The sequence below is a fragment of the Amblyomma americanum genome, chromosome 7, assembly GCF_052857255.1.
Source record: "Amblyomma americanum isolate KBUSLIRL-KWMA chromosome 7, ASM5285725v1, whole genome shotgun sequence".
In the NCBI taxonomy this organism is placed as follows: domain Eukaryota; kingdom Metazoa; phylum Arthropoda; class Arachnida; order Ixodida; family Ixodidae; genus Amblyomma; species Amblyomma americanum.
The window spans coordinates 14,323,231-14,344,648 of NC_135503.1; the positions used below are offsets into that span (position 1 = coordinate 14,323,231).

Here is a 21,418-nt window from a genome sequence, read left to right on the forward strand (position 1 = left end):
TCTGAGAAAAAATAACATCGGCGCATGAATTCCTGCAATGGGGTTGTCCAGACGTAGCACACATAAAATCGAAATTTTTTTATGATATGGCAACATTCACAGAAGCTGGTCTGCTCACATTTCTTCTTGCGGCCAAAACAGCCAGCCTTAGCATATTGTACTCGGCTCTGTTACGAAAGCCCCAAGTCACAGATTTCTTCCTGGTGATAAGGGAAAAAATGTGATTGGCACTATATGTTTTATCCAAAAAATTTTTACCGGTAGGTGGCTGACGGGTGGGTTTCGAACCAACCACCTCCCGCAGCGGAGGCGGACGACAAAGCCCCTAGACCACGACTGCGGTAGCAGCATCCGAGGATCCACACCAAATAACGATTCCTAGGGGCATAAAAATCTGATAGGAAAAAAGGAACAGAAGAAACACATGCTAATGAAGAAAGCGACATTGACTAAAAAAAAAAAGGTCGCACAAGAAAGTATTTCATCTTTGAAGAGTGTAGCATCAACCAGAGGTAATGAGACATAAAATAGTGGAAAGGCGCACATTAACTAAAAAAAGGTCGCACAGAAAAGTATTTCATCTTTGAAGAGTGTAGCATCAACCAGAGGTAATGAGACATAATATAATGGAAAGGCGCACATATTTACTTATATTTGGCACCAAGTGCCATCATTAAGCAGATGAAGAGGCATTGCAAAAAATGTATGCAGGAAAACAAAATATATTGTTCCACCTTAAAAAATACGCGTGCAGTCACCAAACAAGTACCTAAGTGGAAGCGATTGCTTAAATTCACCCAGTGCATTCGATCAGGCCCTCTCTTATAGCGCCATCCTAGTTTTTTACACCTGAAGTCTGACTAGCCATAGGGTCGTCAAGCCGCTCTTACATCTTTTTTTTTCTGTTCGTTTCAAATGCCGACAACTGTCGTCTTGTTTTCGATACTGAAAGCGACACTGGCAGTCCGCTTTTATCCTCCACTGTGACTCCCGAAACAGCTTGAGGACAGTTCAAACAGAACTGGTCGTTTTTTTTTGTTTGTTCTAGGCGTGTGCCCAAGGTCGAAGCACAGCTCGTCACATGAACCGGGCCGCTTTCCATACAACAACAAGAGAAAAGGCCGCGTTTCCTCTCCCGCATTGTGATTCGATCCCAGCTGCGTCCGCTCAGCGCAGACGTTCACTACCCTCGCTTCAACGCGCGTACCTGTATCGCCGCGTCTGCAAAACAAACAAGAAAATCCGCCTCTCCAGCGAGCAGCTGCAAATCGTGAGCATTTCGCTTCTTCTAAATCGACCATGAACCTTCCCCGTGAAAAGCTCTGAGGCATCCGCACCTTCCGCCCTTACAGGCTTCCGTTAAATGAACTGCGATTGAAAAGCATAAGCCTTGCCGGGCGTTTCTCTTCGTTTGCCGGAGATGCCGGACGCCGAGGGCTTGGGATCGGAGCAACGACTATCGTACGCACCGATTGTGCTTCGAACTGAAGATACGGATGTCACGAACGTCAGCAAAGATGAGCCAGTGGACACGGCAAGACTGTCGGGAAGCTTCGACGAAGTGCAGGTCAGTGAGGCGCGCTAGCCGGCTGACAAGTGCTCACCAAGTGCCGGAGCAAAGTGCCGCCTCTTACCACCGCCACCCACACGCAGTTTTGGAAAGAAGACGCGCAGGATGAGGAGAAGGTCAACGCAGCGGTGGGATGCTGGGAGAAGCTCAAGCGGGACCCCTGGCTCCTGCCTCTGGTCCACAGCGAGTTCTGGATCTCGGCGACCTTCTCCCTTATCCAACCCTTCTACCCGATTCTGGTGAGTGCAGGGCAGTAATAGAGACCAGTGCAAAGTGTTTCGCGCGAGAACAAACAGCGTCGTCTTTTATTGCTTTGCTTCTTTTATGCCGAGCGTTTCAGTTTATTCGATATAGGTTTGGCCTAAAGGAAGGAAAGAAAAAGTTTATCAGAACGCGTTAGGTGAATAGTACATCATATACTAAAAGTATTCTTCACTACGCTCCAGGTAAGCAATCTTTAAAAACCGCGTTTTGTAGCTGTACGTTTTCATCAAAAAAAAATGTCGAATAAAGTGACACACGGTGTATCGCTTTCCTTCCTTTCGCCAAGCCCCTGTCAGGGCGGCTGTTAAACTGCGTGCTCTGGATACTACAAGCGCGTTTCTCAGCTTACCTAACACCGGAGATGAGGTCAGAATACTGAATACCATGTACAGTCGACTAAAGGCCCTACTAGTTTATAGGACGCTCTCCCCAAATTTGGAGGCGATAAATGAGAGAAAAGAAAAAAGGTTACTGGACGGTTAAGAAGGTGTAAAGCTAAACCCTGAGCATTAGCTGTGGTGTAGGGAGCAACTACTTTTAACAGTGTTATGATTTGAGCGACTCGACTGCAATGCTCGAGTGCACGTGCTCCAACACGTGTCGCCTTGTGCACCTTACTCCTTCCGCACAGCTTCCCTGGATTTTGTTTTTGTTTTTATACTTGCACTGGCGCAGACGGCCGCCGCAGGGCTTTGCGTTGCTTCGAAGTTCACCGAGCGACAGACGGCTGCAGGCGCCCCGTCAAAACACAGACGCCGTGCGGTTGCTGCCGCGCCGCACGTTGGCGTACTGCCAAGGTCTGCGCTGCGGACGGGCCGCCGCCGACGGCGCGAAACTGAGAAACGCGCTTAGAAGACATAGCGCTCTGAAGAAGACTATTCTGTTTGAAGAGCCGATTTATCTGCAGGGAAGCGGCGGCAATCACACCGAGCAGCTAATACAGATCAGGCAGGAATCACCAACGAGTGCAAAGAGCTCACACAGGAGAGTCGTTCGCAGTCGATTAGCGATGACTACGAAGAGCGGCTGGCGGTTGGTCTTCATCGACTTTTTTTAAGTGTCTGCTGCAAAGGCTGCCAACGCCCCTAATTATCTGCGCGAAACTGCGGAACTTACTAAGAATAGGTATCGCTCAAAAATCCACAGAGCGCAGCAGTGTTTCACAATAGTGATTTTCCCGAACTCTAGCGACGCCGCAGTCGAGCCAATATGGCGACCGAAAAGAGAATTCTGCTATGGTGATCCCCTGGCGCAATAACAAGTTTCTTGATGACACGATTGAGTCGTGCGAAGTTTAGCGCCTGGATTCAACTAAACGCTTTGTATTACACGGGGTAAATCAAGCACTGATGACGAACTGGAGATCGTCGGTCTGTGTCTCCAAACATTCGCCGTGCAAGCGGAACCGCACACGATCGTCGCCCGCCTCCACGACGTTTTTAGCGACGTCGAGAAATCCAGCGCAGAGTGGTTTTGCACGGTGGGATAGACAGGAAAAGGCAAACATGTCGCGGTTTTACTGCTACATTGTTACAGGAAAGCAAGACTAGGTTTTTCGCAATCATTGCATGACGTTGAAACTAAAATGGTTCGCGGTGGTTTCGCTTTCTACAGTCGTCTACTTGCATTTCGATTCAGCATACTGAACCTCAGTACCATTTACGTGCGGACATTACTTCAGTCCAGCAACCAACGTCCTTGACTGAACATTCGGGGCCAGACTTGTTCACCCCTTTGACAAGCAACTTTTCGTCTCCATCTAAACGAAACATTTTTTGTCCTAAATAGCATAATCAAGCCTTCAGAAAGACCGTTTGTTCATTTTCTTGCGCAAAATACCTGTGGTTGATTGTTTGCAGGGATGTGTAAAATTTTGTACCGAGTGTCATAACTGGTGGAAATAACTGCATCGAAAGGCCGCGACTTATCAAGTCCTGTCCTGTCCAAGTCCTGTCCAGGTAATACCATATTATCATAGGTTTTCACATAATTTCAAGAAGCTGGCAGCGCGTTATAATGTACAAGTAGTTTTCTCTGCCCCATGTAAGCTTTCCAAGGTCTGCACTAAGAAAATGGTAAAACGAGATGACTGCACGACGAAACATCAAACAAATTTTACGGAATGTAAGGCGAACGTTGTGTACAGAATTCCTATCAGTTGCGGGCGTCATTACATTGGGCAGACAGGAAGATGCTTCAATGACAGGGCCAGAGAACATAGATTATGCGTACGCAACAAATCAGGAAGTAACCTGGCCGACCATTGCAAAGCATGTGACACAGAGCAAAAGAGTGGATGCTATCCAAAAATAGATAAAACAGAATTCTTAACATCAGCTAAAGGACAAACGGAGCGTGAAGTCATGGAGGCGTATTTTATAAGAAAAGCTGGGAAAAAGTGCGTCAGCGCACCTTCTATTCAATTACTGGCCAGTGAAGTTGAATTCCTTGATGGCTATCTGTAGGTGTGAACCATGTGTCAAGAATGTTTATGGTGTTGTGAACTGGAACGGTTCCGCATTTCCTTTGGGTTTTCCTGCTGCTTCTATTCCTTGGCATTTTATTGACTTTTACTTCAGTTGTTATTTCCTTTCTCATATTTGCATCCCCCCCTCGTTGTTTTAGCGTGGAGCCCTCTACACTCGTGCTTTATACTTCTGGTTGTATCCTTTTTCTGTTTAGGTCTTTCTGTATTTTTTCATATACATATATTTCATTGTTTCCTAGTTTTAAACTTTTTCAATTTTTTTCATTTGATTATGTATAGTATCACAGCCCTTATCTGTTTTTGGCCTAAATTTCTGCTATCTTTTACTTCCATTGTCATGCCCATAAATGTAGTTTCCCCATTGTCATTCTGTCTTTCTTCGCCATGTGCTTGTCTCAGTGTGGAGCCTTGTACACTCCCCTCATCCTTTAGTCGATCTGTTTATCTCCCTTTTTGCCGCGTTATCTGTTTGGTTCTTAACATTGACAAGCTTGTAAAGCGCTTTTTGCAGTAAGTTTCGGTACACGATGTCTCTTTTCTTTCAGTGTTCCCCCGGCACCGTGCTTTCATTTTGTTATTTTATCGTAAATTTTTTGCTTATTTTTCACACGCTGTAATCCTGATTGTGCTCTTCTTTGCGCATGCTCATCGCTTGATGGTGGTGATCGGCTCCTATATATTAGACGTGGTGGCTTTTCGAAATATAAAGTTGCAAGTTAGCGCCTGTCCTGTCAACTTCTGTGTCGTCCGTGTCCTTTTTGCGCTATGTTTTCTAAGAAACACCAATACGATGGTGGAAATAATTTCTATATCGAAAGTACATATTACGCTTGAAATTCCGAAAGACAAAAACTGGCGACAAAATGTGTCTGTCCAAAAATGGTGGACGATCTGCTACCCCGCTGAGTTTCGCGAAGTACTATTAACTGCCTTCACTGTATGACTTAAAAGAAACAGCTTATTTGCGAGTGGAAGGATGAGAAATTTACCTGAAACAAGGAAATCGCTGCTTAATTCAAGCCCTCTAAAAATTCCGCTAATACGCGACCACCGCCGCTGTGATTGGGTCGTCAATCCGCAATTTCTGCATCCAAAGCTGCCTTCCCTTCCTGCTGCTGGGAGTGGAGAAGCAATGGAATAATGCCTGCCTGTTTTCCCGTCTCGTTACGGCATGCAACAGTGTTGCCGGGTTTTCGTTACGCCACGGCGCTCCGGGAGGACATCCGAAACGTCTCGCTGCGCAGCAACAGCAGCTTGAACCTGTCGGGCGAGTTCTCTGTAGACGAGGTCTCGGCTCGGCGGCAGTGTTGCCGCGATGTTGTCAAATTCACCTCTATTTTCACAATAAAACCACGTGAACAACGCCTGAATGCGTCGACGAAGCACTCGGGAAGGAATAACGAAATGGTTCCGTGTGCTGCCGATTATTCTTAGACTAGCGTGGCGTCGATTTTTTGAAAATCGCCAATAGATTTCCCTGCGTCACGCTTTCCGGGGAGCTACTAAATGACTGCGGTCGCCCGCTGCTGTCATTGTTTATCATCTCCCAGCTGTGTGTGATTTAAAGCAGAATTGAGGCGCCTGTACTGAGGGTAAGCGGCACGCACCGAAAACAAAGCGATGCCGGCAGAGCGGCAAATAAGAGTGTTCACTGAGCTTCACCGCTCGCGGATTTTGAATTCGTGGCGTGCGCCGTCGCCGACATTGTTGCCAATTTTTTTTAAAGAAACAGAAATATCGAATGCAATGGATAGAACCAAACATGACTGCAACACTTGGGCAGGAGAAGTGGCGAGAGCGACAGATATGGAGAACAGAGCAGGTATTTGAAACTAGGCGCTAGATATATGATGAGACTCTACGCCACAATAAATGAGTTTCCCCGGAATATAATTCGAAAACTGAAACTGCAGAAATGCTGCTTTCATGTAAGGGTCGAACATCGCCGATATCGAGAGAAAAAATCGCGGCCCTTTGTCGAGTGTATACACCACAAGATTATCTCTGTTCCAGCAAACAGCTGCCTCATGCGATGCAATAGCGCATGCTACAGCTGTGCGAGCATGAGAACAATGCTTGGTTCGTTAAGTCAAAGTTCTAACCACCATTCTTTCAGGAATAAGTATCGTCTTAGGAATCTTTGAATACATTCTCACTTTTTGGTTGGTAACAACTTTATTTATAGACCTGCATAGCTTTCGCCGAAGAAGGGGCCTTAGGTCTCCCACGTGGGACGTCGAGGTGTTGCCTCACCGTCACCTCGCGGGCCTGCTGGACGGCCCAGAGTTGGCCACCAAGGCTGGGGCTACGCAAGGCAGCGGCCAACCGCGGCGGGAGGGTTCCGGAGTTAGCACCATGCGGGTTTTTGATACAGTTCCCTGAGCATGCGAGTTAAAGTGGCGATATCCGTGTGGCAAACCTTGCTATATTTGTCGGGTATGTGGTATCGTTCTGGGGTTGGGGTACGTGAGAGTCTGCAGTTGTCTGAGGGCCACCGCGTGCGCCTGTCCAGCTTGTCGCTGGGCGGAGGAAGGTTCGGCGGGCCAGGCAGAGGGCCTTGGTAATTTCGTTGTAGCTGGTCAAGCGGTCTTTGGTGCTGTCCCATGGACGACGGTCGCCTGCGCCTTGGCGTGTGCCGTCTCGTTTCAGTTGCGATATGTGTCCGATACCTCTCCCATGTGCGCCGGAACCACTTGATTCTGGTTTGAAAAGCTCTCCTCCCACTGGACTTTTCGATTGCTCAGGACTCGGGCCGCTGTCTGTGAGATCCATCCTTTGCGAAGTTTTTGACCGTTTATCGGCGAGTCGCAGAGAACTGTGGTGCACGTCGGATCCGTGAGGGCGAGGGCCACCGCCACTTCTTTCGCTTCTTCTGCGCGCTCGCACGCTACACTTGCCGTTATGCGCGTTTTGCCACTTGAATCGACGACCGCAACCGCGAATTGCGAGCGTTCTGCGTATTCCGCGGCGTCAACGAAGCTTGTCCCCGTTTCGTCTCCGTGGCTGTGTAGGAGAGCTCTGACCCTGGCCACTCTTCTTCCCCGGTTGTGTTCCGGGTGGACGTTCCGTGGAATCGGGTCGACTCTTATCGTTTGTTTTATCGCGTCCGGAACGGCGACTTTCTGGACTTGTGCGTGGTAACGGATGCCGAGACTTTCCATGATCTGGCCTGGCGTCCTGCTCTCGTGCCCGCTAATCTTTCTAGTTGTGAAGTGCGCTGCGCCTCGGTGATTTCGCTAAGCGTGTTGTGAAGCCCGAAGTGGAGCAAGCGGTGCGTGCTGGTGGGCTCGGGTAGACCCAGTGCTATCTTGTACACCCTGCGGATTCTCACTAAATCTTTAAATTTAATTTTATGTTTCAGGCTTCTTCAAGAGGCGTGGAAGCGTGGAAGTATGGTTTTGTCTTCTCATTCTTCAAGGTATTTATGCTGATCGGGTCTATCACCGCTGAAAAAATGGTAAGTACAAGATGACTATTTTAATCTCATCGTATCTGAAAATGTCATTCTCAGAACAAACGTATTTAGCGTCCTTTTTCAGATCAACAGAATCACGCCTACAGCCTGCTACTTGTTTGGCCAAGGCGGTTTTTTCATTTTCACTATTCTCTTTGGGTGAGTAGACCAGTACTGCTCAGATGCGTTTGGGAGCGCAGTATTTTTTTTTTGCCGAAAGCAACCCATTACCTTGTGCCGCAATTCATTATTTAAAATGTCAATGATACTAGACATGCAAACAAATAGATCGATAAACCACTGATTAAAACTATAAACATATGACCTTGTTCGCAACGAATTTCACAAAACGTAGCACAAATCCTACCTAAAAAAATGACCTAACTTAAGGAACAAAATGCCCATTGTTTAAGTGCTTAAATTTTGCATACTGCTCTGCGAAAGAGTCCTGATTTTAATATAATTTTTTTCTTCCCCGCATCCGATTATCCTTCTATTGCATGCGTATTCGCTAGAGTGCCTGAATAAGAACTTTACCTTTTTTGAAAACCGAGACTGCACAGACACAATGAAAGCCAGCGTTCATCGTCGCATCTGACGTACACAAAGATGTAAAACGCTTATTTGTTTTCTCCCGTATTCTTTACGAGCGACATGTACGTTGCTTACTTTGTGAAAAAGGCACGTCTGTCGTATCTTCGCCGCGGAGTGTTCTTGAACGTTAACGCCCTCCGCGTGGCGTCTTAACGACGTGCGCAGTTGTCTGTACTGGGCTCCCGGAGGCAACGTCCTGCTGGGCCTCTCCATAGCGTGCGTCGTTCTCGGAGGCATCACCAACACCTTCTACCTCGTCAGCATGTTTGCCGTCTTCACGACTCGCTTCCCCAAACACAGGGGCGGCATCATCGTGAGTGTATTTGGAGATTAGAGGAACGCTGTCTCAATGGCGATTTGATAGAATTACTAGCCCCTGTGGAGTCCGCGACAAGATGTTCCGGAAAAGGACGTACAGTACCCTGCATACTACAAAGAAAATCGTCCACATAGTAGCAAGCAGAACACAGAGCACTTCGCAAGCACTGCACAATAAACTATAACATTAATTTTTGCGCTCTAGGTCAGAAGCGATTCAAGGACATTCAAAGGCGATAACTACAGCTCGGACGCTAGGCATGCTGTAAGCGTTTTTGGCCCCATTAGCTGTGAGGATGAGCCCAAGCAGCGCTTTCAGAACGGAAATCTGTCGGGGCACAGAAACATATTACCAGAATATCGCCCAAAAGCCTGCTATGGCTTGTGTGTGTGTGTGTGGGGGGGGGGGGGGTAGCTTTAAAAGCACAAAACCGCTCGGGAGCACTAGGAAGCAGAAACTTTACATTCCTTTGAGACCACAGGAGGAGCCCAAAGAGAGCAATATGCAAGTGCACATGCTGTCATGAATGCAATTACATTTTCTGGAATAATGATACCATTGATGATATATCAGTATCTTCTACGTTTCCAGGCCTTTTTAGAATTCCTTTGGGGATCGGGCAACATGGTCGGATCGGCTATTGGTGGTTCTTTGATTGACGTGAGTGCCTTATTCCTTTTTACCGCCGATATTTATTCGCGAATGAAAATGTTTAGAACTCATCACACGGTGCAAAGCATTGGGAGCTACCTCTTGCATGCGGCAGTCATGTAAAACTGCCCTGGTGACTATCTTTACGTAAACTTAAATATGCTATTTATGTGTTCTTTATTCCGTCTTGATGACATAAGATAAAGCATGCAAAATTTTAGTATTTCCTTTGCAAGAAACTAATGCAGTACTCATTGTGTTCGCTAGTTGGAAATTCCTTGAATCAAACCAAAATTTCTAAACGCCGTTGTGCCTAGCAAGTTTCAGCCCCCAACCTATTATGAGTGATTTCCCTTGTTTGAATTTTTTTTTACAAACGATGTGAGACAAGGTAGTGGGAGAAATCAGGGGAAAAAGCTACTCCGGGAAGCCAAATTTGCTGGCCCCGAGTTTCGTTACAACAGCTGCAGCAGGGCGGAAACACTCTCCTACAATAAATACATAAATTTGTTTAAATATACGCACAAAACATGCCGAAGAGGTATTCACTACAATATTCTCACATGTGTTGCAGGCATGGGCCTATCCATTGCCGTTTTTCGTCTTGGGAGCCATAACTATGCTGTCATTTCCAGTAATCATGAAGCTCCGATCGAAACTTAACCAATACAGTGGTAAGTGGTTTCGCGCTACTCAATAAAACTTGCTCTCGTCAGTGAAACTGCTTTTTCTTCACCTAACATTCTCCATATTACTATCCTTTTGAAGTTTTTCATGACCCATACAAGGTTGCAAATTCATGCTTGCAGATGAGTACAGTGTCAATAAATGTGAAACGCATACTGCGCGATGCACCGCATCTGCCCTGCTCTCTGTGTCTAGTTTAAATCACAAATTAAACATAGGACTGGCGAGAAGCGGCAACGAAGCACAGAATGCCATTAAATTCACAGTGAAAGGGGACAGAGACGGATTTATGTCTACTATTGAAGGTTGTAATCCGGGGGGGGGGGGGGGGGGGGTATTTGTACCAGCCAGTCTAGTTTTCTAATCCAAAACATCATACATATAAGGCAATGCTATATATTTAGAACAACCTCTGTACCTGTTGTTACCACCTCACCTTTGAAAATCTAAGTGATGTGCTTGTTTTTAACATGTCACAGTTTCTGAGTGCTTCAGAAAATCACAATGATAATCTTTGTTAACCGATTATGACAAAACGCTCGATCGAACAATACTGTTGACTATCACAAGAAACTTCATTACGGGTTGTCAAATGAAGCATATCCCCTTCACGCGCCAATTATCTTCTGAAAGGAAAAATCTTTTTTTTTTGCATAAATGATGATCAATAGACTAAGCTGAAGGGATGTGCAAAACATTACGCAAAAATTTTCACATTTAAGCGTACTTTATTCGCGTCCACATTTGTGGATATAGCGCCTTAAACCGGATACATGAACGCAAACAATACTACATTTGCTTGCCTTTTCTGACTGATCGTAGACATGGATAATTTTCTTGCTGTGAAAATGTGCGCTTGCTGTGAGAATGTACGCTATTTCGACCACTGAACGTGGCTTTTAGATGTGGAGCTTTCACGTCGACACCGTTGTGTAATTAACGCATTCACAAGTTGGGGCCAATTTGCTTCCATCATGAGCAATGCTTCAAGTCCGGCTGCATTGACGGGGTCTCGAGCGATCTGGGCACAGGTGGAAAGGGAGAGGGAGATAACATCTTGCGGCCTGTTTTACACATGGTTTTTGCAGAAATGAGAAATCATTTTCAAGGTCCTTGTTTGCTCAATTTATGTCAGAGACCTGAAACAAACTGTCCCCTCGCTCTACCAATGTGGTGATTGTTGTTTTGTAGCCTTGGAGCTGAGCGGCCAGCTCTGAACTGACCATGGTGTGAGGGCGCGGGTCCCCCTTTTTCATTCTCCCTCGTGTAATGCTGCCAATTTGTATTTTTCTCTATCTCGGGTTTCATACAAAATGTAATGATTCTTGCTAAAAGCTGAAGCGGAATTTTCACAAAGATAGAGAAAAAATGTTCTGACCGCCACTGAAAATGGTTGCTTCATTCGGATTCATGCGTTCTACAATCTAGCACAGGTGGTCTCTGATCCCTTTTTGAATATTGGAAGGGAGCCTAATACCCTCCTAGGCCTCCCTGACTTTAAGCACTGGTCATAGCGCGCTGTATTTGTCGGCAGCGGTTCAGATAAGTGGTGGTTCTTTGCGACCATCTGCGGGTCTTCATTGCTCGGTCGGCCGAACTTCTTTGGAGGGGCTTCTCCATCGGCTATTTTCATGAAAAACGCTTCAGCGCTGGAGTCGTACAGCGTTCTCTTTGTACGTAAACAGTAAGCCCATTTTGTACCAAACGTCCACAAAAAAAAAAATGGAGCGTTGTAGGAAGAAAACGCCACTGATATTTTCGGCATTAAGGCGCCGTGTCCACATTTGTGGACGCGCCACTATGAACGTCCACCGCCGCATTTTTTCTTCATCTACGACAATGAAAATTGGTGCGCCGTTTCTACATTACCCTATCGACACAATCCGAGCCCTAAATTGCTTCATTCACGACCATTTCTAAAGATAGAATGCAAAAAGGGAAGCTATTTATTCGTCCCGCAAAAAGCGACGTGATGCACAAATTTACTTTTTTTTTTACAAACGCATTTCGCTATAGCTGCAAGAGATGGCACCACAGACTTGACCGGAAGGGTCAAAATGGTAAGAGTGCGGTAATCAAAGGTGGAAATTCGCCTTTCGTACAAAAATATGAGGAGGATTAGGTTGCGTCCACATATGTGGACCCAGCGCCTGAAGGGGACATAGAGCTTGTGCCACAAAATTGCTTCATACGTTATTTAATTTTCAAACCTTTTTATTATGCATAACTGCAAATTCTACTGCCTTGTGTGCATGTTAGACAGCTGACTCAATACTCATTTGCTTAACAAACATATGCCGGCCGGCAGTCATTGTGTGCAGGTCAAAAACATTGTGACCGGTAGGGGTGGTAACCCGAAGCCCCCAATCTATACAGGTAATTTTAGAAAAGGAAGAATGTGATTTAAAGGCGAGGGTGATGAGTGGAGCACTCACCAATGGAACAGAAACGTGGTGGCTAACGAAAAGGGTTCGGCTTAAGTTGAGGACAACGCAGCGAGCTATGGAAAGAAAAATGGTGGGCATAACGTTAAGAAACCAGAAGCGGGCGGACTGGGTGAGGGAACAAAAGCGTGTTAATGACATCCTAGTCGAAATCAAGAGGATGAAATTGGCTTGGGCAGGACATGTAATGCGAAAGCAAGATAGCCGCTGGCCCTTAATGGCAATGTTGTGGATTCCTAGAGGGGGCAAGTGTAGCAGTGGGTGGCATAAACTTAGTTGGGCGGATGAGATCAAGAAGTCTGCGGGCATACGGTTGCCGCAGCTGGGCCGCAAGGTTAATATGAGAGACATGGGAAAGGCCTTTGCCCTGCAGTGTGCGTAATCAGGCTGCTGCTGCTGCTGCTGCTGTTGCTGTTGCTGCTGCCGCCACTGCTGCTGCTGCTGCTGCTGCTGCTGATGATGATGAAGATGATGGTGGTGGTGGTGGGTGTATGGTTGCATTCGAATAGCAGGTGTTCTGTTCGAACTAAACCTGGGCCTGTCTCAAATGTTTTCGCAGAAGCGGGAGAATCTGAAGATGTGCAAGAGAATGAAATCAAGGTTCGCAGTTACTACTGGCTCCTAATCGATCCGGTGTTCCTCGCCCAGATGGTCTTACTAATGATGAGCTGGATCATTATGGGATTCAACGAACCGACGCTGGAACCAAGCCTCGAAAATGTCAGTATATGAGCACTGCATGCATTGTATCAAACGAATGAAAAAGTAGAGTATTTTTCATTTCATTTATGGACGTTTTTTTTTCTCGAACCACTGGAACGTAATAATGTTCACTATTGAACTCACAGGAATGATATTCAGCTTTTATAGCTTTTTATAGTTATGCAGCGTAGACAGTTCAAACAATTGACTGCGGATGTCAATGAAGGGGAGTCTATAATCCGTAGCGTTCACCTTAGAGCCAGGGTGTAAACTTACATCATGCTCGTAAGCAACTTCCCGTTCTTTTAACTTGAACATACCTCACTCCTTTTTCAACACTTTGGACGCTAAAACTAGCAGGTGTCACAAGAAGAAAAGTTGAGCTTCTGCTTAGCACCACTCTTTGTGAATGGAACCAAGTGCCTAAAAACATCGTCTTTCATGAGGATTTACTGGCGAGACTTGGAGCTGATGTCTTCAGTTATGACTGCTCAGCACAAATTGTTAGGGACAAAACTTTCTAGGACGCATAACCGGCGATCGAAGGAGATAGCTCTGATGTTAGCTAGTGGTTTGAGACCACAGTAGTTGTGGCGGCAAAAGTGCAGCTCAATACTACATTTACGGTAGCCATATCGGGTGCTACTTGGAAGACAGGTCGCTAATGCACATGCATTGCTGTCCGCGTGGTTGGGGGCTTCTGTCCACGATAGAAGATTTTCTCTTCTATCCCATTACCTATGTCTCTGCAATTTGAAGAGTACATTGGGTACCCGACAACTTCGTAAAGCATATATCTTTCTCACGAATTAAGTGTCTTCTTTTTCTTATTTATTCATAGCAAAGTTGACTTGTCCATTACCCATGCATCTATTTCTTTCAGTTCAACCTGACAGGTACCGTCATAGGCAGCGTCTACGCGGTCCAGTTCGCCAGCTACTCAGTAGGAGGTTTCATCGCCGGAGCCTTTTCTCATTACGCGGTACGTAAAAACAAAAAGCTGCATTATGTCTAGCGCATGGCAGTCTCATCACATAACATGATGCGCTATCGGTAACTCGGTAACTTCTATTTCAGTTTATAGCAAAAGGAGAGGGGGGTGGCGAGGTAGCGGTGTTTTCGGCACTGGGGCATTGTGACAATAGCAAGTGGCAGAGGAGAAGTGTGGCTGTCTGCCGTATGCAGTAAGGTGGATGACATCCCTACCAACGCATCACGTCATCACCTACCGGCTAATGGAAATGTTCTGCCCGCAGCTATCTGATCTCACTTTTTGTCCTGTGGTCGTGGAAGCGCTTAGCTTTAGAGGCACGCGGCCAGTACTGCTATCGACGGCACTTGCTCGAGAGAGGGATGCACTCCAAGTGCGACATGTTTTAACGCGACGGCGTTAAGGCTGCCGTTATCCAGAGAATAGTGGATGAATAAAACGTACACTCACCAAAAATGGGTTTTGAAATATGACGTTACGGGACCACTACGGGTCCCTTGTTCAAAGGACCCGTAAAATATGACGTTTCGGGACCACTACGGGTCCCTTGGTGAACAAGGGACCCGTAGTGGTCCCGAAACGTCATATTTTAAAACCCATTTTTTGGCGAGTGTACGTTTTATTCATCGACTATGTTTCCCCCTCGCCAGACAGGATTCTGTCGAACCCTTGACTACTCTCCAGAGAATCCGACGTCGTCGGTGATGTTGTGAGCTAAAAAGCAGGTTTCCCACCTGCGACCTAGGTCACGTAACCGTGTGACGTCATCACAGCCTGCCCACCGTGGCAGGTGGCAATCTTCCCATCAGATTGTGAGCAAACTGCCCACTGCGACAGGTGGCAGTTCAGTTAATGATTGGTCGCGACAGTTTACTCGGGAAGAGCAACCTGTGTCTCACAAGCCCCACCGGTGGCTGTGTTTGAAGCAGAAACCTGCCGGAGCAGTGGCGCATCGCTAAACCGCTGCATCACTGCGCCAGTAGTGGTATGAGGACTCCCAGTGATATATGAACGTATAGAATAACAAATTCCGCATATATGGCCAAGTAGGCAGACCCTAGACGACAAAGAAGTACTTGCGCGAGAGGGATCACTTATGCAATCGCATTGTACTCTTAAGAGTAGGTTAAGCGTTATTTGATGATGAGCGAAAGAGCAGCGTCCGTGTTTGCGAAGTGATACGCAGAGAAGACCCAAGGCCGCTGAAAGGACCAATTAAGGCTATCGCGTCATATCCTCGGGGATTAAGTGCCCCCCCCCCCAAGTTTTTTATTCGATACAATTCTTTTTCATGTCGCCTCTCTAGCTACGAATATACATCTATCATTGGGTAGCCGCCGACAACATGGAGAAGTCGTGAGTTAACATCCCTGCCTTTCCTCCTCCTCCTCCTCCTCCTCCTCCTCCTCCTCCTCCTCCTCCTCCTCCTCCGTGTGTTCGGATCCCACCACAGCAATGTAGTTATTTTTTTCACTATTGTAATTAATTATTTTCACATAAATATGGTTACACCGCTAACTTTCCATTAGTGAACACCACAGACTAAGTAAAAAAAATTAATTCCTATATGCTTTTCTCCGTTTCAGTAACTATTCGGCTTCACATGTGTAAACGTACATAAATTTGCATTGGTCAATGGGCTAGGGGTAACTTGAAGAAATAAGGCCGCCACAACATTTGGCTATCTCTCAGTTTATAACTGAAATAGCATTACAAACATCACCACGGGCAAAAAAAAACGCGTTGTAGCCTTGTCACGAAACTTGTGGATTGCTCGAGCCGACGTTGCCGTCTGTCATGAAATACGCTGATTTGTCCAGACCACTATGATGTCATCAGGTCAACTGATGTTCCATCTAGCATCTCGTGACGAACAATTTCACCGCTTGCATCGCCGCACACAAAAACTTAATCAAGGCAAAAACCCGGCGTTGTGGTCTGGCATAAAATTCGCTGATTGTGCGTGCGTGCGTGCGTGCGTGCGTGCGTGCGTGCGTGCGTGCGTGCGTGCGTGTGTGTGTGTGTGTGTGTGTGTGTGTGTGTGTGTGTGTGTGTGTGTGTGTGTGTGTGTGTGTGTGCGTGCGTGCGTGCGTGCGTGCGTGCGTGCGTGCGTGCGTGCGTGCGTGCGTGCGTGCGTGTGTGTGTGTGTGTGTGTGTGTGTGTGTGTGTGTGTGTGTGTGTGTGCGTGCGTGCGTGCGTGCGTGCGTGCGTGCGTGCGTGTGTGTGTGTGTGTGTGTGTGTGTGTGTGTGTGTGTGCGTGCGTGCGTGTGTGCGTGCGTGCGTGCGTGCGTGCGTGCGTGTGTGTGTGTGTGTGTGTGTGTGTGTGTGTGTGTGTGTGTGTGTGTGTGTGTGTGTGTGTGGGTGTGTGTGTGTGTTTGTGTGTGTGTGTGTGTGTGTGTGTGTGTGTGTGTGTGTGTGTGTGTGTGTGTGTGTGTGTGTGTGTGTGTGTGTGTGTGTGTGTGTGTGTGTGTGTGTGTGTGTGTGTGTGTGTGTGTGTGTGTGTGTGTGTGTGTGTGTGTGTGTGTGTGTGTGTGTGTGTGTGTGTGTGTGTGTGTGTGTGTGTGTGTGTGTGTGTGTGTGTGTGTGTGTGTGTGTGTGTGTGTGTGTGTGTGTGTGTGTTTATCTTCTACTTTTTATTTTAACATTATCCTCCAAGAGCGGAAATCCCGCACCGAAAAATGATTTCAGCTTCACTAGCGAGTGAAGGCCACTGCACACGTGCTTTGCCTGGTTAATGCGGCGACTGTATTATTATCTTTTTTCCCGCAGCTGGAGCCATTCTACGCCATGGTGGGACATCTGTTCACCATACTGGCATACCTTGTTATAGGACCAGCGCCATTCCTTCCGGTGCCCCGGTAAAGCGCCCATATTTTCCCGTCTACTGTCCTCGTTGTCGGAAATCGCCAGTACGGCTGTTTTAGTTTCGTCCTCACAGTGTGTTTATTTAAGTCCTTGCTTCATTCACATTATCTTGGACATTGTTTCTCTCCGTTTATGTGCCCATGTATACCCGCAAAATGGCTGCTGCCTCGTTTTTTTTCTTAAGAAATGATGCTATTATTTTCCTTTCATACGCAGCACACTAGCACTTGTTTATACTTCTCAAGTTTTCACCGGCCTGGGAATGTCTGCCCAGTTTGTCTGCGGATACTGCCACGGATTGAGACGTGCACTGTGAGTGCTCGCTTATCAAGCTGCTTTCTACTACTATCAACGCATTCACTTGGCTTTGTAGTACAGTCTACTATACTGGCGCTCTTCATTTAAAATTTTTGAGTACGCTTATGACATAAACGCAGTTCAAAAAAGGTGCCAAATTTTCATGGTAACGTAGGTCTCTTTGTATTCCCAGAAGGATTCACATTCGATCGTCAAACACTTACTTAAAAAGGGCTCTTGATAGTTAGCTGAATATCGCGAAGACCAATAACAGTTAACTTCTCCATCTTTATTAAATTACTGTTGCACAGCCGCAGTCTATATTTTGCGCTTTGTTTCATCCCTACAGGCAGCGTGGCTATCCTGACAACATTCGTACAAACGGCTTCCTTTCAAGCACCGTGTTTACGTTTGCTGTATTCGGGTGAGTCAAAAACATAACTAAGCGGGATGCTTGTGAGTGTTGCGATCTAGACAAAATTTAAGGGCACCATAAAGAGCCCACTTCCATTAAAACTGTGAAGTATAAAAATATTTGAGATATATAGAAAAATATTCTTAAAATAGGTACGTTCTACTTATGTTCATGGTTTTTTTTTTGTTATAGGTCTCCACATTCGAGTACAATGTTTTATCAAATGAAATGTTTCAATTTTAACCGCAAAGCTGCGCAGAGGTCGATGTTAATGAGCAACTGCCTTCAAAATCAAGCGAATAATTTTGAGCCCGACCCATTAGAAACTCTTGGCGTCAGCGGAAGCTAGACTTGAACGCTAACTTGTTTCTGGTGAACGAATCCTGCTGAAACCTAAAGCCGTTAATCTGAAAGACCGTTTTTAGCAGGAGAGGTCGAGATTCTCGCTCTTCTTTGGCCACTGTGTTCATTATCATCAAATTTAACGGAACAATGCGAAGGTTTTAAATTATAACCCTTGGACCCATCCTTGGCCATATTAGTGCAGGGTATGTCAAAATATTAGGAAAATAACGATCGATGTTGAATATTACTGGCGGCAGTCAGTATATATACTTCAGTTGGAGGATAAAAGTCAGTTATCATTGCCCGAAGCTGAATCACCCAAAAGCTAGCTCATGAGTCTCGGGTTGGCACTCTGCTATTGCTGCAAACAAAGTGCACAATAGCTTGATCAAATACAATGAAACCCGGTTCTCGTGTTCGCAGAAATCTGTACACAGTGTACCTACGCGCAGCGTGTACGCGCAAGATTAACAAGCTGCAGCAAGAGGAACCAATTCCGCTGTCTGTGGTAACATGAGCGAATAATCAGTCACATTATCAATATCGAACAATGAGCTCTCACTAAATGATATATCTGACAGATACGCACAGTTAAACACACTGATAAACATGGAAGTGAAAGCAAGTTGACCCAGCTCTCAACAGGATATTTATCTGCAGGTAGGGCCTGGAGTCCTGTTAGTTCTTACATTTTCTATTCTGAAGGACGTCGCCGCAGATTATTTGAATTTCTCTGTTAGTGGAGACTTAAGTTCGAATAAACTTGTCAAAATAAATATTAACCTGGTCAACGCCTGTTACCACTTATAAAGAAGTTCTTTTTTAATTTCCAACGTGTTATTATGAACGACTTCACAAACTGCAGGGGCATGGTGACACCACCAATTGCTGGATATGTCGTCGAGCTGTACGGTTACAGAAAGGGATCCATGCTCATGTTCTGGATCTTGGTCGCGTGGGTAAGTCGAGCGGCACTGCACAATCGCTGCCTGGCTAGCCGTAACCTTTTTTTTTTTTTGCACACACATAGATATGCGCTGGCCACAGTCATCTGACGCTCGACGTGGTGAGATTTTGAAGAAAGAATCCGATACTCTGTAAACTTCAACCGCAATGCAAGCATTGAACGATCAGAGCGTCGAAGAAGCATAGGCTAATAAGTAAAAAATATGTACAGTGAATGTGAAGCAACTCCATGTCATGGAAAGTGTGAGAAAAAAGCAGTGAGAATGTGTGTTATGCAGGCCGACACACTTTTTTCATTACCATTACGGCGCGGCAACCAGCATTTAGAGATTTACGTTTGGAAGAATCGTGTGTAAGGTTCAAGCGCAATGCCTGCGTTGCCTGCGGTTTCAAGATGCACTTGTCCTACAAGTAACTCAGGAGACCGTTTACAGCGATTGACTGAGGTATACAGAGTCGAGCACAAGGACATGCTTCATACTTAGCAGTTAACTGCGTTTAACAGAGTGGTGCAAAAGCCCCAGTTCACGACAGCCAGTAATTCGAAGTATCTCACGGCATTCTTTTGCCGTGGATACTCATACCAGATTATTTTTAATCTGGTATGAGTATCCACGGCAAAAGAATGTCGTGAGGTATATTTTGGCTCAAGAAAATATGACTGGAGTGCTGCCAGTGCAGGTATACCTATGACTTTTCCAAAGAGGGGTCGAGTCTTCGAAGCCGTTGGCATGTGGGAATGGCTGACTCTAACCTGTGACTACGGCAACCGTGATGGTCGAGTAGAGTAAGTCGGCTGCATGCTGCGCTAGCATGGAATATCCTAACATGCAAAGGACAGTGAGAAATCAGGCATTCGATTACTTGGCCGGACCTGTAGTTCATACACAGCGTTCAGAACTTGGAGGAAATCCCGCTCAAGTGTTCAGCGAAATTCGTAATGCCCAACACCGCGTTATCATGGCATGTGCCAGGCCGGTACTCCTGGCTGTGCCCATTAATGACAGTTAACTCAATGTTAGCAGAAATGTAAGTCATACAGAAGCCGTTCGCACAAACAAGGAGCCTTGCAAACGTGGCCCTGAAGAGTAAGGACAATTCTTGCTCTTGTAACCATTATTTGGCTCCAGGCGCGCCGACATTCATGCTACTTTCTAACACGTTGAGTGCACGTGCATTCGTTTTAATGCTTCATAATGTAAAACCTTTATTACAATGCACTAAGTCTGATTTCTTTTCATTGCTTTATGACCGAGCGACTCAAGCGGTGGGCCTAAATATGTACTGAGAAATATTGCGAACGAAAAAATTGAAGCTCAGCATATAAAACTCGGCTTAAGATGAAATGTTCTCAAATCAAATCTTCGCAGGTAGCGTGAATTCTATTGCTCTCGAATCGATAAGTTATTTATTGGCTGCGCCCATGACACCCAACCATGCAGTCCAGAAGTGCGAGAAGCGGGACAAATTAACATAATGTGTCGTTTGAAATGGACACCTGACGCATTTTTTTTTACGTTCACCTGTGTCGTGACATGGCCTAAACTGTACATATAAAAGACAGCTGCTTTCATTTGAGGCTAGCATAGAATGTGGATGCTAGAAAAGTTCCCTCGCTGATGAAACAATCACAGAAAAAAAACAGAAATGGTACTTGCAGTTAAAGGACGACTACTGTACAGCCACTCGATGTAAGTGTTTCAGAGCGCTATATTGTTTTCACATTTCAGGCACCTGCAACCATTGCCCTTTGGGTGCATTCAATCTGCATTCGAAGAAAAGCCGCCAAAGTGACAAATTCTCCGCCAAGGCCGCCAGACAAATCAGCACAGTCGACGTCCCTCATATGAGTTCCTTCATCGCTTCATCGAATGGACACCTTCTCTATGTCGTTGCTACTGTTTCACATGCCAAAATAGATTACCTCAATATTTAATTAGAGTGCTCTTGAAAAGTGCTGTTGCCATAGTCTATTCAATAAAAAACCTCTTCACGAATTGTATAGTAAAACGAGCTCTTGGGCGAGTCGGTTACTGATCTTAGGCATAGTAGCAGAGACACGGAGCAGCGTCTGTGCGTGTCTCTCGGAGTCTAGTTCTTCGTGTGTGTGTTTTTTTGCGCTGCTACTATGCCTAAGACGAACTGTATACTTCTCTATATCTAGTAAACAACACAGCATTCCCACTACAAGCACGGGAGGAAGCATACTAAAAGCTGATTATGAAAGCAAGAAGAAAGGCGTCTTTGTACTTAAGCTATACTCCTCCGTATAGACATTTTTACTTGCAGGTGCTAAACATTTGCAGATGCAATATGTTGCGACACCTGAGCTGTGGTAGCATGGTTTTGTCAAAGGGCCGATGAGA

General features: G+C 45.9%; 1 protein-coding gene across 1 annotated transcript; it reads left to right on the forward strand.

The window, feature by feature from the left end:
* The first annotated feature begins 1,137 nt into the window (after positions 1 to 1,137).
* On the forward strand, positions 1,138 to 21,053 carry LOC144098529 (MFS-type transporter SLC18B1-like). Its single transcript, XM_077631247.1, has 15 exons — positions 1,138 to 1,270; positions 1,353 to 1,567; positions 1,654 to 1,809; positions 7,684 to 7,779; positions 7,862 to 7,935; positions 8,536 to 8,683; positions 9,281 to 9,349; positions 9,915 to 10,014; positions 13,031 to 13,191; positions 14,057 to 14,155; positions 16,934 to 17,022; positions 17,246 to 17,341; positions 17,676 to 17,750; positions 18,952 to 19,045; positions 20,783 to 21,053. The coding sequence occupies exons 2-15, from the start codon at positions 1,421 to 1,423 to the stop codon at positions 20,900 to 20,902; spliced, it is 1,524 nt and encodes a 507-aa protein (XP_077487373.1). The 5' UTR covers positions 1,138 to 1,270; positions 1,353 to 1,420; the 3' UTR covers positions 20,903 to 21,053.
* The last annotated feature ends 365 nt before the right edge of the window (positions 21,054 to 21,418 follow it).

Coding starts and splice junctions, on each gene's coding strand:
- LOC144098529 (XM_077631247.1), top strand. CDS start 1,421: ATGCCGGACGCCGAGGGCTTGGGATCGGAGCAACGACTATCGTACGCA. Junction 1,568..1,653: donor GAAGCTTCGACGAAGTGCAG/GTCAGTGAGGCG, acceptor ACCCACACGCAG/TTTTGGAAAGAAGACGCGCA. Junction 17,342..17,675: donor CACGGATTGAGACGTGCACT/GTGAGTGCTCGC, acceptor TCATCCCTACAG/GCAGCGTGGCTATCCTGACA.